General features: G+C 42.3%; 1 protein-coding gene across 1 annotated transcript in view; it reads left to right on the top strand.

Annotated features, from left to right (window-relative positions):
* The window catches only part of cmss1 (cms1 ribosomal small subunit homolog), a 79837-nt gene extending 62598 nt beyond the window's left edge, over nt 1–17239 (top strand). The window contains exons 2-10 of the mRNA XM_039007170.1: nt 12487–12623; nt 12720–12797; nt 12924–13062; nt 15841–15900; nt 16211–16313; nt 16426–16486; nt 16596–16683; nt 16826–16914; nt 17057–17239. Coding sequence (XP_038863098.1) covers nt 12487–12623; nt 12720–12797; nt 12924–13062; nt 15841–15900; nt 16211–16313; nt 16426–16486; nt 16596–16683; nt 16826–16914; nt 17057–17140 — 839 coding nt within the window. The 3' untranslated portion in view covers nt 17141–17239. The remainder of the gene's footprint in view (nt 1–12486; nt 12624–12719; nt 12798–12923; nt 13063–15840; nt 15901–16210; nt 16314–16425; nt 16487–16595; nt 16684–16825; nt 16915–17056) is intronic.
* Nucleotides 17240–17695: the final 456 nt, after the last annotated feature.

The following is a 17695-nucleotide window of genomic DNA, read 5'->3' as shown; positions in this document are numbered from 1 at the left end:
CTAGCTAGCCATTTCACATCGGTTACACCAGCCTAATCTCGGGAGTTGATAGGCTTGAAGCACACGAAGAGCTTTTGGCAAAACGCAGGAAAGTGCTGTTTGAATGCTTACGAGCCTGCTGCTGCCTACAACCGCTCAGTCAGACTGCTCTATCAAATCATAGACTTAGTTATAACATAATAATAACACAGAAATACGAGCCTTAGGTCATTAATATGGTCGAATCCGGAAACTATCATCTCGAAAACAAGACGTTTATTCTTTCAGTGAAATACGGAACCGTTCCGTATTTTATCTAACGGATGGCATCCATAAGTCTAAATATTCCTGTTACATTGTACAACCTTCAATATTATGTCATAATTACGTAAAGTTCTGGCAAATTAGGCGGCCCAAACTGTTGCATATACACTGACTCTGCGTGCAATGAACGCAAGAGAAGTGACACAATATTGCCTGCTAACCTGGATTTCTTTTAGCTAAATATGCAGGTTTGAAATATATACTTCTGTGTATTGATTTTTAGAAAGGCATTGATGTTTATGGTTAGGTACACATTGGAGCAACGATACGCACCGCATCGATTATATGCAACGCAGGACACGCTAGATAAACTAGTAATATCATCAACCATGTGTAGTTAACTAGTTATTATGATTGATTGATTGTTTTTTTATAAGATAACTTTAATGCTAGCTAGCAACTTACCTTGGCTTCTTCTGCATTCGCGTAACAGGCAGGCTCCTCGTGGAGTGCAATGTAATCAGGTGGTTAGAGCGTTGGACTAGTTAACTGTAAGGTTGCAAGATTGAATCCCCCGAGCTGACAAGGTAAAAATCTGTCATTCTGCCCCTGAACGAGGCAGTTAACCCACCGTTCCTAGGCCGTCATTGAAAATAAGAATGTGTTCTTAACTGACTTGCCTAGTTAAATAAAGATTAATTAAAGGTGTAAAATTGTGTCCAAAAATACAGATTTCCGATTGTTATGAAAACTTAAAATCAGCCCTAATTAATCGGCCATTCCGATTAATCGGTCGACCTCTACTCTGGATGAGTCTGTCTGCTAAATGACTAAAATGTAAATACTGTGGGTAATTTTCCCTACCCCTTAACTCTGTAGGAAATTGTCTGGAATGAACTTGGGCAGTGTGTGTCTCATTTTTTCCCCGTCCACCAACTCTCTCTGCTCTCCATTCTCTTTCTCATACCCCCTCCCTCCCTCTCTCTCCTCTATTCACCTCTCTCTGTCTGTGTCTCTCTCTGTCTCTGGTGTTGTTGGGGTCAGAATGTGGTCCTGGGTGTAAAATAGGCTCTCTAATCCTGTGTCTCTAATGAGGGTGTCTAGGGTGCTACTGTGTCATTTTGGGATGTCCCAATAAGCAACATGACATGATAGAGAGGGATGCCAATTATCACCCCCCTCTGACCTTTCACCTTTCCAGCCTGGACGACCTGTGTGTGTTTGGTAGGACTGGCCTAGAAGTGTGTGTGTGTGTGTGTGGCGTGATGGGCCCAGATGTGTGACAGTCGTTGGTCCCAAAATGCCAGTGACTTTTAGGAGCGACCTCTGTGTGATGCATCATTGGGGGTATTTTTACTGTTCACACGTCACTCTGTGTAAATGAGGGATTGAATGTGCCCAATGCCCGTCGGTACTTTTTGACGAGAACACAGACAGGCATACATACACACAGCCTAGCAGTGTTTCCCCTAGCTTGTTTCTCCCTTGGCGGGGGATAAAAGGCCTCTGAAGCAATAATCTGAAGAAACATGTTTGCTTTTTATGGCAATGTTGGTCTTTTTGTGAGTTATGTATTTTTATTAGCATATTTACATACTAGGCTACTGTAGTTGTGTAGCCATAGTATGTACTGCATGTATTTGATCATTGATAGCATCCTCGCTAGTGGCTTTAAATCTGATTTAGCTTTAGCAGTCCAGCTGCTCTGAGGGGTTTTTGTGCTAGCATTAGCATAGTGTGCTCTAGCGTTAGAATGTTGTATTAATAGAGCTCTTTTCCTAGAGTCACCTCCAGGTATTCTGGAGGGAAATTTGATCTCTCCGCTGTTCCATGGGGGAGAAATGTATCCCTTGTACCGAGGCCCTCGGTTCCCCTACTGACCATACTACACACAAACATTCACACAGGTACACATTTAAAACATGCACACACACCTAGAGATGGTCACGGTTATTCAAAGTCAAAATATTAGAACGTACATTAGTATTTGAATACTTGCAAGAGTATTCATAAAAAAAATAAAAATAATCATAGGCCTATTTTAACAATGAAAACGCATTGTCTAATTAAATTAAATATATGTGACATTGATACACACATGACATTTGGAAATTCTTAATTCAATAAAACAACATTTTTGAATGTAGTTTTGACATGCGCTGTCTACAGTCAGTGGCCCCATCCATGTGTAGCCAGCAACACAGGAGATCTTTAATCAATGCAAGATGGAATTAAAATGACAGAATTAAGTTAAATGAGGAGTGGGCTACAATGAGAAACCATCAGGTAGGCTGTTTCATCTAAATGGACTTGTTGTAGACTAGGATGGGAAGTGCATTGAACAATCAGTAACCATTTTTGCCTAGATAGCAAACTAGCTAGCTGGCTATCTTAACTAGCTTTTTTAACATTGATTTGACGCTGTCAAGACAGGCACTACCAGCTGGAATGATAGATAACTTATGGCATCTACAGGTTTGTCTAACTAACGTGAGTCAGTATGGCTACTCTCTCCCTCCCGTGTCAAACTCGACTATCCATATATCTGAAAAATTGACATGTTATTTGACTAGTGAAATTATTTCAAATGCCCATCCCTAACACACACACACACACACACACACACACACACACACACACACACACAGACAGACATTCTCACACACACACAGACAGACATTCTCACATACACACACATATGCCTTTCCTGTTTTTAGACCCCCAACGTTATCGTGTTTGGTTTGTCAAGGTAAACCTGACCTCCAGCATAATCCTAAAATCAGTCAGACACTCGCTGAATTGGCTTAGCACACACACACACACACGCACCGATACTGCTTGACCGGTTGTCAGGGGGGTCTTTGTGGCTTAAAGAGATTAGAGTTGGATTTGTCTCTCTGCACTCATTAGACATACAGTTCTTGGTTCATCGTTTATCCTACATTCCCTTGGCGCACAAATAGTCTGGGTTGTTCAAAGTCAACCAGGGACTTGTGTTTGGTGAGTCAGTCCTTGTTTCCCAGCACCAGACAGAAGTAAGGGCATCATTTCAGTTTCACACAGTCAGTCACACACTCAGATCCTCACACATCGACTGTGTTAGGAGTTTGAAGGCAGTCAAACTTGAGAAGCAGACAACCACAATTTTTAGAACTGAGAAATAAACAGCAGCTAAAACGAGCTCTATCCAAACCGGCCCAGGGCAACCGCAGACCGGCCCAGGGCAACCGCAGACCGGCCCAGGGCAACCGCAGACCGGCCCAGAGGAGGTTCTATTTCTATGAGAGCAACTCTGTCTACAAAGCCAGTGTTCAGACAGACCATTTAACTGGTCTGACTTTCTATCTGTCAACCTGGGTTAACACCAGACCAGTTAATAGACAGGCCAACGTACCTGCAGGGCTGATGGACCAGACAGGTGATTCTGTGAGGCCTTGGCTGTGCTACTCCGTCTGGTACTCCTCCTCCTTCACTGTCATCCAATAAAATGATCCCCCTTATGCGCTCTTCTTGTCCGTGTTTTGTCTTCTCCTTTATTCTCTTTTCTCTCTTGTGTCCTCACATTTCCTCAGATGTCCAGATAGGAAGGAAAGAGAGGGGGATGTGTGTGTCTGTGTGAGATGGAGAGTGTGTGGTTTGGTCCTTAAAGATGGGATGGGGAGGGTGGACGGATGGAGAGAGGGAGCGATTGCCCTGACAGATGACTGTAAAGAAGGATAGAGGGAAGGGGTGGGGCCAGGGAGGAGTGGATAGGATCAGACCTACCATGCAGAAATGAGTTGGCCCTAATTAAATGTAACATGCGCGCGCACACACACACACCCACACCCTCTTTCCTGCTATGACTAGGGCTGTGGCGGTCAGGAAATTTAGTCAGCCGGTGATTGTCAAGTAAATAACTGTCGGTCTCACTGTAATTGGTCGTTAATTAACATAAACACGTTTAGCATCTCCTGGCTTCCACACACTGATGCAGATCTTTGGAACATCTACATTTTAAAAAGTCGAATAAATCCATGTAATATAGCCTACACCTCCACAGTAAGTCCATTATTTATTTTTTGACAGGTCTAAAGAAGCGTGATATGAAGAAAATTTAGTCTATTTCAGAAGAACAGAACAGAATACTCTGAGTTGTCCTTATGTTAGGTTCTGATCTGGTTATGCTAAATGGCTGGGCTACACTAGTTCATTTAGCAGACAAGATTTGCTTAGAATTCCGTGGCATTATTTTATGGTAAGAAGAATACCATTGAACAAAGCTGAATTAAATAGAAAGGATATTTTCTCCAAACGATTTGAGGGAGTGCGCACATACGACTATTCTGTGTTGAGCAGTTAACAAAGATAGCTATTCCTATATGCTTAATTTAGAGTTATTAATGTAACTAGTTGTTCTACAAACATTGGGCTATATGTTTTGATTTTTAGTACATTGTAAGGCTGCGTGATGCAACTCTGATTTGAAAAAAGTTGCTTGAAAGGCATGATCTCTGCTTAGTTTTTTTTTGCGCAGGCTGTACACACTCCAATAGTCTCTCATTCACAATTTGACAAGCACTTGATAATGTCTAGAATTTCACGGCGGCATCCCCTTTGCACCCTAAAAAAATCGATGCCTTTTGCGGCCAGTGGGCGGTGTCTTTCTCCCTGAGTACTCTGTGCTCCATCACGTGATCGGGTCTTTCTCACAGGCTACAAGTGAAGACCAACACATTGTGGACGCAACTGCGTGCTTCCTTATCCAATTCCGAGATGCATATTGAAGATATTGGAAAAACTGTCCACATTTACTTTATCAGCCAACAAGATGAGTAGGCCTAACAAACAGCAAAACCACTAGCCTGTCAATTTAATACAAATCAATACAACCACTAGCATAAAATAATCTGACGCAACAGATCAGAATATTTAGCTTAAAATGTTGTCTATTTTTACACATTAAAAGCACAGTGATATTACTTTAAGACATGAAGGTCAGTTAACCTGTTAGGCGGGCTGTCCCGACATCGGTACACTTATGACAACATCCAGCTCAAGTGCAGGGCGCGAAATTCAAAATCTATTTTTTTTAAATATTTAACTTTCACACATTAACAAGTCCAATACAGCATTTGAAAGATAAACATCTTGTCAATCCAGCCAACATGTCCGATTTTTTAAATGTTTTACAGAGAAAACACCACATATATTTATGTTAGCTCACCACCAAATAAAAAAGAGGACAGACATTTTTCACAGCACAAGTAGGATGCAAGTAGCATGCACAAGCCAACCTAACTAACCTAGAACCAACCTAAATAACCTAGAAAAAACTACCTCAGATGACAGTCCTATAACATGTTACACAATAAATCTATGTTTTGTTCAAAAAATGTGCATATTTTAGCTATAAATCAGTTTTACATTACTGCTACCATCATAGCTACAGTCAGAAATCGCACGGGAGTAGCCAGAGAAAATACAGACACCAACGTCAACTACTAATTACACATCATAAAACATTTCAGAAAAATATATGGTGGATAGCTAATGAAAGACAAAGATCTTGTGAAAAGAGCCAATATTTCCGATTTTTGAAGTGTTTTACAGCGAAAACACAATATATCGTTATATTAGCTTACTACATTAGCTAGCACACAGCAGCATTGATTCTAGTCGAACGGTAGCATAGCACAGTTCGACAGATATATGAAAAAGCATCCCAAATTGGGTCCTTATCTTTGTTGATCTTCCATCAGAATGTTCTCCAAGGGGTCCTTTGTTCAGAAACGTCTTTATTTCGATCCAGAACGAACGATTTCCCTCTTGAATTAGCAAGCACACTGGCAGTGCGACGCTAACCTCTCCATCTTGACAAAATTCTTGCGTCGCATCACGTCTAAAGTCCAGAATAAATTTCAATAATATAATTAAACTATATTGAAAAAACATACTTTAGGATGATATTGTGACATGTATCAAATAAAATCGAAGCCGGAGGTCATATTCACCTTTAACGAGCGTTTTCCAGGAGCCGAGTACAGGTCCTACTTCGCGCCCAGAAAAAAAAAATAAAGTGCGCAAGTCTCACTCCAAGAGGTTGTGTTCAGTCCCTGGACGAGATATTCAAGTCCTTTCTGCTCTCACTTCCGCATGACACCCAGGGGAAGGCGTATGACGTGTTTCTACAGTCCTAAGTGACATGCCCTTTTATAGACAAGGTCTTGAAGAGAGACATCGATGTTGGAAATCTCACTTCCGGATAGGAAATGGGCTGTAAAAATAGTTCTGTTCCACTTAGAGAAATAATTCAAACGTTTTTAGAAACTAGAGACTGTTTTCTATCCAATAGTAGTAATAATATGCATATTGTAAGAGCAAAAATTGATTAAGAGGCCGTTTGAAAATGGGCACATATTTTCCAGTTTTTCAATACGCCCCCTGCAGCCATAAGAAGTTAATCCGGAAAATTTCAAGTACTTTGAAAGTTTCTTCAAGTGCAGTTGCAAAAACCATCAAGCGCTATGATGAAACTGGCTCTCATGAGGACCCCCACAGGAATGGAAGACCCAGAGTTACCTCTGCTGCAGAAGATGAGTTCATTAGAGTTAACTGCACCTCAGATTGCAGCCCAAATAAATGCTTCACAGACTTCAAGTAACAGACACATCTCAACATCAACTGTTCAGAGGAGACTACGTGAATCAGGCCTTCATGGTCGCAAAGAAACCACTACTAAAGGACACCAATAATAAGAAGAGACTTGCTTGGGCCAAGAAACACAAGCAATTGACATTAGAGAGGTGGAAATCTGTCTTTTGGTCTGACGAGTCCAATTGTGAGATTTTTGGTTCCAACCGCCGTGTCTTTGTGAGACGCAGAGTAGGTGAGCGGATGATTTCCGCATGGAGGAGGTGTGGGGGTGCTTTGCCGGTGACACTGTAATTTGTTAAGAATTCAAGGCACACTTAACCAGCATGGCTACCACAGCATTCTGCAGCGATACGCCATCCCATCTGGTTTGCGCTTAGTCCCGCTATCATTTGTTTTTCAACAGAATAATGACCCAACACACCTCCAGGCTATATAAGGACTATTTGACCAAGAAGGAGAGTGATGGAGTGCTGCATCAGATGAGCTGGCCTCCACAATCACCTGACCTCAACCCAATTGAGATGGTTTGGGATGAGCTGGACCGCAGAGTGAAGGAAAAGCAGCCAACAAGTGCTCAGCATATGTGTAACTCCTTCAAGACTGTTGGTAAATCATTCCTCATGAAGCTGGTTGAGAGAATGCCAAGAATGTACAAAGCTGTCATCAAGGCAAAGGGTGGCTACTTTGAAGAATCTCAAATATTTGATATTTTATTGTTTTAACACTTTTTTGGTTACTACGTGATTCCATATGTGTTATTTCATAGTGTTGATGTCGTCACTATTATTCTACAATGTAGATAATAGTAAAAAAAAAAAAAAAGAAAAGAAGGACAAACCCTTGAATGAGTAGGTTTGACCAAACTTTTGACTGGTACTGTATACTAAATAATATGTGTGAAATTTGTTTTGATTTAGAATGGACCATTATCATGCACCTGTATCAAAACCGGGGCAGCTGGGAAAAATATGTAATCTATGAACTTAACTAGCGTATGGAGGACGCTTTTCCCCGTGGTTTATTTTCATGCCAGCCAGGTAGACTATATTCCTGTTGTAAATATAATTAATGTGCTTAGTATTAGGAAAGTTGAGAAATAAATATAGTAGGCCTAGCCTATAGAAAGCTGATCTTTTTAGTGGAGGTCATGGCTCTTTTCTCGCGCAATTGAATAGCCTATAGAAATGTTGCGCAACATGAGCTAATGGGCTCTCATGAAGTGTTTTGATTAGATTTTTGATTACATTTGCATTGATGTCAGAGTGATTAGAGGGACAATAGAGTGCTGAGAACAAGCAGTTAACAAGTTTGGTAGGCTACTAATGACCAGCAGCAGCATCAGAGCTGGGAGAAGCCTAATTACCATGACTACACGGTCACGTGGAATTTGACTGCTTTTGTAACTCTTGACCGTTGTGGCGGTAATACGGTCACCGCAACAGCCCTAACTACAACAGCCCTAACTACGACCCCCCAGTGCCTAAACCCACAAACCCCCTACCCTCTCTCCCCTGGACAGATGGACTGACTGAAAAGTGATGGTGGGAGAACGAGGGACAGATCGAGATGGGGGCAGAGAGGACAAAACAGGGTGACCAATATGGAGAAAGTGGTTAACCTTCACACACACACTCTCCAGTCGGTCCGCAGTTGGTCGACGGTGCAGTTTGTCATTGTCATTGTAGTATTTTGAGCTGCATGTCTGGCTAATGCATGTCACTGTCAGCTATGCTGGACACTCAGAGCATGAACCAACCGTCCTGCAAAGTGAGTGGACTAAAAAGATCAGTGGACACCCATGTGTTACTCCAAACATATACCACTGCATTACTCTAAATCAGAGGTCTCCAACAGGTCGATGGTGAGCTACCATAGTTCACCAAAGAGGAGCTCGCCAAATAATTCTGAAAGCGCATGCAATTTTTAATGTGTTCCATCGCACAGTGTCATAAACAAATCTCACAAGTATCAGACACCGCAAGCTCCCAGCTACTATGTAATCAACGCGACGTTTACATTATCCTACCTCTGGTTAGCCACTATTGACTTAAAAAGCCAATCCTAACACACTGTCTGTTAATACATTTCCAGAAATATTGCACCTGTCTGTCACTACGTGTGTAGCCAGTTGATGTGATAACTGTCTTGTGGGTTGAAATGGGTTTTTTCACCCAAGCCTTCTCAATTAAATGTTAACTGCAAAGTAGGCTTACCTGGCAGAAGTATATCATTTGTATCTATTATTTGTCATGAGCAGCAGCAGTACAGAACCATCACTAGATGCACCATTAAAGGACCAGATATGCAGTTAAATGTGAATTACACTAAAGAAGGAAACAGGGGGAGCAGGTAGCTGACTAGTGGATATTCAGCAGCCTGATGTTCTGGGGTTAGAAGCTCTTGGCCAGTCTTCCAATTGTTGCCATGATGCTCCTGTACTGCCCGCGTCTTAGTGATGGAAGCGGGGGAGAACAGGCCGTGGCTCAGGTTGCTGAGGTCTCTGATGATCTTGGCCTTCCTGCGACACCTGGTGTTGTCGGTGTCCTGGAGGGCAGGCAGTGTGCACCCAATGATTGGTTCGGCTAAGCATACCACCCTCTGTAGTGCCTTGCGATCCACGTTGGTGGAGTACGTGTACCAGGCTGTGATGCAGCAAGACAATATGCTCTCAATGGGGCTCCTGTAGTACACTGTGAGGGACCTTTGGGACAGGCCACATCCTGAGGTTGAAGAGTTCGCCACGGTGGGCGAAAATAGAATGTTTAATAGTATGCGACATTTTGAGAATGGATTATGGTTTAAAAGCCAGGATGTTATCTCAGCTCTTCATTTGGTAGATTTCGATGCACACTTTTCCACAATCCATTCAAGCCGCCAAACAAAACAATTTGTCTTCTTCATTGGGAAAGGACCCAAAGCTTCTGCAGTGCTGTTCAAATGTAGGCAAAGTAGATTGTGTTCTCCTTAAAATGATAACGAGTATTGCATCGTATGCTACGTCTTTGAAAACAAAAGTCTTTCAACAAAATGTTTACCCAAAGCGTGTCTGTTTTCTCACTGGAAAGTGTTTATTGTTCTCGTGGTCTTCGTCAGCATTTAAACTAAATATTAAACCATCTTTTGATTTCAGAATGTGTGGGCACCGGGGACTCAGGATGTGGCTGTGTTGTTGATGTCATGTTAATCAGGCCGTTTGATTGGAACATATGGATTGTTTTAGTTTTGTAGGCGTGGCTACCTATTTAATTGATGGATTAAGCCTTAGCAGTCATTCTGATCTCGTTCCCAATGATCAGTGCTTTGGTTTACTATGTTGCTTTCCAGCAGTTCTGAATTTGTGATGCACCCGGCTGTCCACGTGCTTCTGTACAACAGTGTTTTGATTTGAACATTTGAAGTGTACATGTGTGTACTAGGCTATTTGATTACATTTGTATGTTACAGCACTTTGGTTTCACTAATAAATATGTTGAAATGGAACCAAATTCTGTTTCTGTCTTCAGTCCTTTTTAAATAGGATAGAGGGGCTATATGGGCTACAATGAGTAAATAGTATGCAGTTTATGTATGTATAGTATGGATATTCGGACATGGCCTCTGTCTATAAGGGTCCAGATGCAGACACACAGTCATCTGTATTGTAGAGGGCCCAGATGCAGACACACAGGCACTTGTATTGTAGAGAGCCCAGATGCAGAGACACACTCACTTGTATTGTAGAGGGCCCAGATGCAGACACACAGTCACTTGTATTGTAGAGGGCCCAGATGCAGACACACAGTCATCTGTATTGTAGAGCGCCCAGATGCAGACACACAGTCATCTGTATTGTAGAGGGCCCAGATGCAGACACACAGTCATCTGTATTGTAGAGGGCCCAGATGCAGACACACAGTCATCTGTATTGTAGAGGGCCCAGATGCAGACACACAGTCATCTGTATTGTAGAGGGCCCAGATGCAGACACACAGTCATCTGTATTGTAGAGGGCCCAGATGCAGACACACAGTCACTTGTATTGTAGAGGGCCCAGATGCAGACACACAGTCACTTGTATTGTAGAGGGCCCAGATGCAGACACACAGTCATCTGTATTGTAGAGGGCCCAGATGCAGACACACAGTCTGTATTGTAGTGGGAGGACCTTATAGGCTTATGAATCCATGGGAATTAGAATGAACTATTGGTGGTATACACATGAAGAGGGAATCAGGCGTTGGAGTCTTATAAACTTATTATCAACTGATAAACTATTCAGCCTACACATTCTGTCTAGAAAACACCTCTACTCGTGTTGATCAATACCCTATAATGACAAAGCAAAAACAGTTTTTTAAAATGTTAGCAAATTTATAAAAACTGAAATATCACATTTACATAAGTATTCAGATCCTTTACTCAGTACTTTGTTGAAGCACCTTTGGCAGCGATTACAACCATAAGTCTTCTTGGGTATGACGCTACAAGCTTGGCACACCTTTATTTGGAGAGTTTCTCCCACTCTTCTCTGCAGATCCTCTCAATCTCTGTCAGGTTAGATGGGGAGTGTTGCTGCACAGCTATTTTCAGGTCTCTCCAGAGATGTTCGATCGGGTTCAAGTCCCGGCCCTGGCTGGGCCACTCAAGGACATTCAAAGACTTGTCCCGAAGCCACTCTTGTGTTGTCTTGGCTGTGTGCTTAGGGTCGTTGTCCTGTTGGAAGGTGAACCTTCACCCCAGTCTGGGTTCCTGAGCGCTCTGGAGAAGGTTTTCATTAAGAATCTCTCTGTACTTTGGTCCATTCATCTTTCCCTTGATCCTGACTAGTCTCCAGTCCCTGCTGCTGAAAAACATCCCCACAGCATGATGCTGCCACCACCATACTTCACCGTAGGGATGGTGCCAGGTTTCCTCCACACATGACGCTTGGCATTCAGGCCAAAGAGTTTAATCTTGGTTCCAAGAGCATCTTGTTTCTCATGGTCCATTAGGTGCCTTTTGGCAAATTCCAAGTGGGCTGTCATGTGCCTTTTACTGAGGAGAGTCTACCGTCTGGCCACTCTACCATAAAGGCCTGATTGGTTGTCCTTCTGGAAGGTTCTCTACAGAGGAACTCTGGAGCTCTGTCAGAGTGACCATGGGGTTCTTGGTCACCTCCCTGACCAAGGCCCTTTGCAAAAATTTCAACATCAAAAAAACTCTTCGCTTTGTCATTGTGTGTAGATTGATGAAAAAATATAAAATAATCGATTTTAGAATAAGCCTGTAAGGTAACAAAATGTGAAAAAAAGAGGGGGGCTCTGAATACTGAATACGGTGGGGCCAGTCAGTGTTGTGAAATGTCCAGATTTAGAGGTAGGATGGTGGCGTTTGCCTGTTTAAATTAAACCAGAGGTATTTACGAGCGGGCATTCTCTTCTGTCCTCTTTTCCTATGGGGCCTGGGCATGACTTCACAGCATTAGAGGCGAGGATGAGAGCTAGCTAGGCATTTGGTATGGCTGTATGTTACAACATTGGCTTGCAAGGTGACAAAGTATACTCCTCTTGGTGACAATGCACCTTGTAACTATGCCTGTCCAGTGAGGTTGATTAGTCACACTAGAAGTTGCACTTTGTGCTCTTTCAGATTCCCCCGTGGGAGAGGAGGAGAGCGAAGAACCGGAGAAACAGCCCACAGAGCAAGCATCCCCACGGGAGAAGAAAGGAAAGAAGAGGAAGAGTGTAACAGAAACCCCAGTCCCGGTCAAGAAGAAGACTGCACTGGTATATAATAGTTTGTTGTAAACTTCACACTTCTGACTTCTATGTGTTTTTGTTTGGATTATGTACTGCTTCTCTCAATTCTATTTGTCTACACAGAAATCACAGACTGCGTGTTTTATGGCTCAGGAGAAGAAAGAGGATGAAGGAGAAAAAAAGCCCAAGAAAAAGAGAAAGGTAAGATTGAGGATGGAGGGCATTGAAGAGACACCTGCTGTACCAAAGAGGAACTGCCGTTAAAATGTGCCTACATTCAATTGCATTGGAGTTAAACGTGGGAATTGTGGCTTTGTGTGTATTCAGAAGAAGAAGAAGACTATCACAGACGTCCTCGCCACCTCGGAACCCAAACCGGGCTCTCCGGGTGACCTGCAGAGCCTGGTTCTAGAACACTTCAAAGACAAACGCTCCGTCATCGAGCTGGAGGATCTCAAACTACAGGGTGAGTCACCTTTGACCTTCCAACTGTTACACCTGTGTTGTTGTTTGTGTCACACTGCTTTGCTTTATCTTGGCCAGGTCACAGTTGTAAATGAGAACTTGTTCTCAACTGGCCTACCTGGTTAAATAAAGGTGAAATTAAAAAAATAAATGAAACACATTGGTACTCACTGCCGATAGGTACTTATCACAGTGGCGGGCCATTCCTTCTCTTGCTAGAACAAAAGTGGTACCTGCTCTGTCCTGACCCGGTAGTGACGGACCTGCCAATTCTACTTGTAGCAATGTTTGCCAGTGGCCAACAACTTTACTTTGAGCCAATCAGAGAGCACAAACCCTCACGTGGGGGAGCCAACAACAAAAAAGGAAAAAAAGAGGGCATTTTCTCTGTACATCCACAGATGAGCCAGTCACACTTCATATGCAATGTACCGTAGTAATATGTAATGGTAGCGAGCTAAGTGCACAGACGCAATGCACACAACACTAAATACTTCCTCCAAGCTAGCTAACCACTGTAGCAAGCAAATATTGACATTGTAATTAAATCACAATAGTTTCCATGAAACAGCTGCCTGTGTTAGCTGCCGAGTTTGTGCAGTGTTCTTAGCTAACATTAGCTAGCTAGCTAAACATTTGGCTATGGGCTGGCACTGGCAGTATGGGATTATGGAGAGGGAATTCAATTGTTTCTTCGTCATCTTGCTAGGTAGTTATCAAGTTAGTATCAACAAGGGCTAGTATCAACAAGGGCTTTCTACAAAATGGCAACATTAGCACAGATAGCTTGGAATCTAGACCATAAGCAATGGATATGGATTGCCAAACTAGCGGTTACGATCGTTGGGCCAGTAACAGAAAGGTCGTTGGTTAAAATCCCTGAGCCTAAAAATCTGTCGATGTGCACTTGAACGAGACACAACCATAATTGCTCCTGTTAGTCGCTCTGGAAAAGAGTTTGCTAAATGACTAAAATATATATATATATATATATAAAAAATAACACTACTGCCACTTTCTGGTTTGGAGTATTTTAACAAGACTGAGTGGATGACGAATTCAAAGGACTTTGCTGTGTGAACACAAAAGAGATTGACTGCCGACACCTGAGGTGCTAAGTACGGTAGGCAGGCAAGCATTGGACAATCCTACTGGTGTGTCTGAGCTTTAAGGACCATCAGTCTGTCTAAAGGTGTCCGCATGCTTCCCAGCCGAAACGTTTCAGAAGAGGTCTTTCATACAGTATATTATAATGACATTTTGTGACGTTTTTGTTCATTTTGGACTTTTTAAAAACTTTTTGTTTGTTTTGGAGTTTTTGTTTTTTTCGTCTGTTCGGGCACACAATGTTTTCTCAGGCAAGCGGAAGTCTACGCCCTTTCGTCAGTGATTGGTCAACAGTAGAGATTTGTTGTCATTCACTGAGAGACGACTCATTTTCATGCACATTTTTTCATTAACCTGGATCGGATCCTTTTCAATTTTCGCCTAAAATGACATACCCAAATCTAACTGCTTGAAGCTCAGGACCTGAAGCAAGGATATGCATATTATTGATCCCATTTGAAAGGAAATACTTTGAAGTTTGTAGAAATGTGAAATTAATGTAGGAGAACATAACACATATCTGGTAAAAGATAATATAAAGGAAAACTCTTTTTTTTTCATCTTTGAAATGTAAGAGAAAGGCCGATATGTAATCTTAGGGGTCTAGGCACAATTTAGATTTTGGCCACTAGATGGCAGCAGTGTATGTGCAAAGTTTTAGACTGATCCAATGAACCATTGCGTTACTGTTCAAAATGTTGTATCAAGTCTGCCCAAATGTGCCGAATTGGTCAATTGATACATTTTCAAGTACATATCTATAGAGAACATACAACAATAATATGGTAATAAAAAATTGAAGTTTACACACTCCAAGGAATGTCAGAAACGATGGATAATTAGCTTCCCTGCAGAAAAGACACTAACCTTCACACATGTAGATGGGGGACACACAGCAGGGGTTCAAACTGTAGAACCCAGTTCCTACATTTGAATATCATTTTTTATTTTTTATTTTTTTTAAACAAGCTACATTTTATCTCTGGGACACTCAGGATGACAAATCAGAGCAAGATTACTGAATGTAAGTACATTATTTACCTTCAGAGTTGAATGTATCAAACCAGTTGCCGTGATAAGTTTTTTGTGCACTCTCCTCAAACAATAGCATGGTATTTTTCACTGTAATAGCTACTGTAAATTGGACAGTACAGTTAGATTAACAATAATTTAAGCCCATATAAGACATCTCTATGTCCTGGGAAATGTTCTTGTTACTTACAACGTCATGCTAATCACATTAGCACACGTTCGCTCAACCGTCCTGCGGGGTGGGGGGTGGCGATCTTGTAGATGTTTTAAGAAATACTGCACTAAACAGCTTAGTTCGATGTAAAATTGTGTGATTAAGATATCCTCGGCAAAACGTCAAAATGAGTGACAGATTTCTTGAATTATCGTAGATTCATTCTGACTATTGAGGAAGTGTATACTGGCTACGATGTCTCAAAATGGACAAACTGTACTCTTGCCGTTTTTTTTGTTTTGTTTTTGAAGCTGTCCTTTTATGGGAGTACACTCGTTCGGTTTGCCTAGCTGTGTTCGGATAGGTGCCAGCCGAACTGAAGCATGCTGACAAGTCTCTCTTTCTCTCGCATTCTTTCTCTCTCACTCTTACTCACTTTCTCTGAATTTCCTAATGTGACTTTCTTCTCTGGTTGGTCACTCCCAGATTCCTGCTTCGTGAGGAGTAATGACCTCACACACAGCCTCTCCTCCTACCTGAAAGAAAGTGAGTTCTAACCATCACACCATACATACCTAAATACATAACATTTACATTACATACCTCTCACCAATACATTACTCCTTTTTAACCTCCATGTTACACTAATAGGACTGTGTCCCATATGTGCTCTAAGTCTTCTGTCATGTTCCTAGATGTGTCCTTGGGTATTAACTCAATAGTCTGATGTTGGCTTCCCCTCCTAATCGCCTCTCCTTCATCTGCACTGCTGTGAGAGGAGAGGAAGCCACTTTAGACTATTGACATCCGTCCCTTGTATCACAATATATGTTTTTCCCTTTCTCTTTTCGCTCAGTTTGTCCCAAATGGGCTAAGGTCCAGAAGCAGCACACAGAGAAGAGTTCTGTGGTTCTGCTCATCGTCTGTAGCGCCGCGCTAAGAGTCATCGAGCTCATCAAGTGAGTGACAACGCACATCTCCCTCTTTTGCCATTTATCATCTTTTATTGTGTATACTTTATGGCACTTCTCAGCTCAATATAATGCTCCCTTGTTTTTACATCTTCACCAGACAGTTAACCACCTTCAAGGGAGAGGCCAAAGTGCTGAAGCTGTTTGCAAAGCACATCAAGGTAACAGACCTTACAGTACAATAGATTCCTATGAATATTAATGTGTACAGATGAGCCATTCTGTGAGTGAAGCCAAGCGTGACCGTCCTCTCTGTCTTTCTGTCCCCAGGTAGAGGAGCAGGTGAAGCTCCTACAGACGGGGGTGACACACATCGGGGTGGGGACGCCAGGGAGACTGAGTGCCCTCATTGAGAAAGGTACAGCTTGTCCTTAGTGTGGCTTAACTTACTGTGACTTTATTCTGATCCTCTAACCTTCAACCGGAGGTGTGCACTAATTCACTCCCCTTCAGGGATTTAACCCCCATTTGACTCCTATCTGACCTCTGACCTTTTCCAGAGGGTCTGACCCTGCCTCCCCTGCGTTTCCTGGTTCTGGACTGGAACTGGAGAGACCAGAAGCTTCGCAGGATGGTGGATGTTCCTGAGGTGAGACTACAACGCCCCCTGCTGGACCAGTAACAGTCACACTTTACACAGCATGGAAAATTTACTCTAGTAGTACATGGGCTTTCTGCCAGACAGACTATATGGAGTTTCTTAATAACACAGCCCTCTTTTTCACTTCCAGGTCAAAGGTGACTTGCTGAAGCTGCTGGATATGGGGATCTTGAAAGGTTGTAGGGAAGGAAAAGTCAAAGTGGGACTGTTCTGATACAAACACACACCTAGTGCCATAATCCTCCATTTTTTTAATTTCACCTTTATTTAACCAGGTAGGCCAGTTGAGAACAAGTTCTCATTTACAACTGCGACCTGGCCAAGATAAAGCAAAGCAGTGCGACAAAACAACAACACAGAGTTACACATGGGATAAACAAAAGTAGAGTCAATAACAATAGAAAAATCTATATACAGTGTGTGCAAATGGAGTAATGAGGTAAGGCAATAAATAGGCCATAGTAGCAGAGTAATTAAAATTTAGCAAATTAACACTGGAGTGAGAGATGTGCAGATGATGATGTGCAAGTATAAATACTGGTGTGCAAAAAAGTTAATAAAAACAATATGGGGATGTGGTAGGTAGTTGGATGGGCGATTTACAGATGGGCTGTGTACAGCTGCAGCGATCGGTGAGCTGCTCAGATATCTGATGCCATATACTGAGATACAAACACACACCTAGTGCCATACTCTGCTATATACTGACATACAAACACACACCCAACCAAGTCAGACTGGACCTCTTCTCATCATGCTCTTGTTCACA

Source organism: Salvelinus namaycush, chromosome 13, assembly GCF_016432855.1.
Source record: "Salvelinus namaycush isolate Seneca chromosome 13, SaNama_1.0, whole genome shotgun sequence".
Classification (NCBI taxonomy): domain Eukaryota; kingdom Metazoa; phylum Chordata; class Actinopteri; order Salmoniformes; family Salmonidae; genus Salvelinus; species Salvelinus namaycush.
The sequence above is the reverse complement of the archived record's forward strand: the minus strand, read 5'-3'. Positions and strand labels throughout refer to the sequence as shown.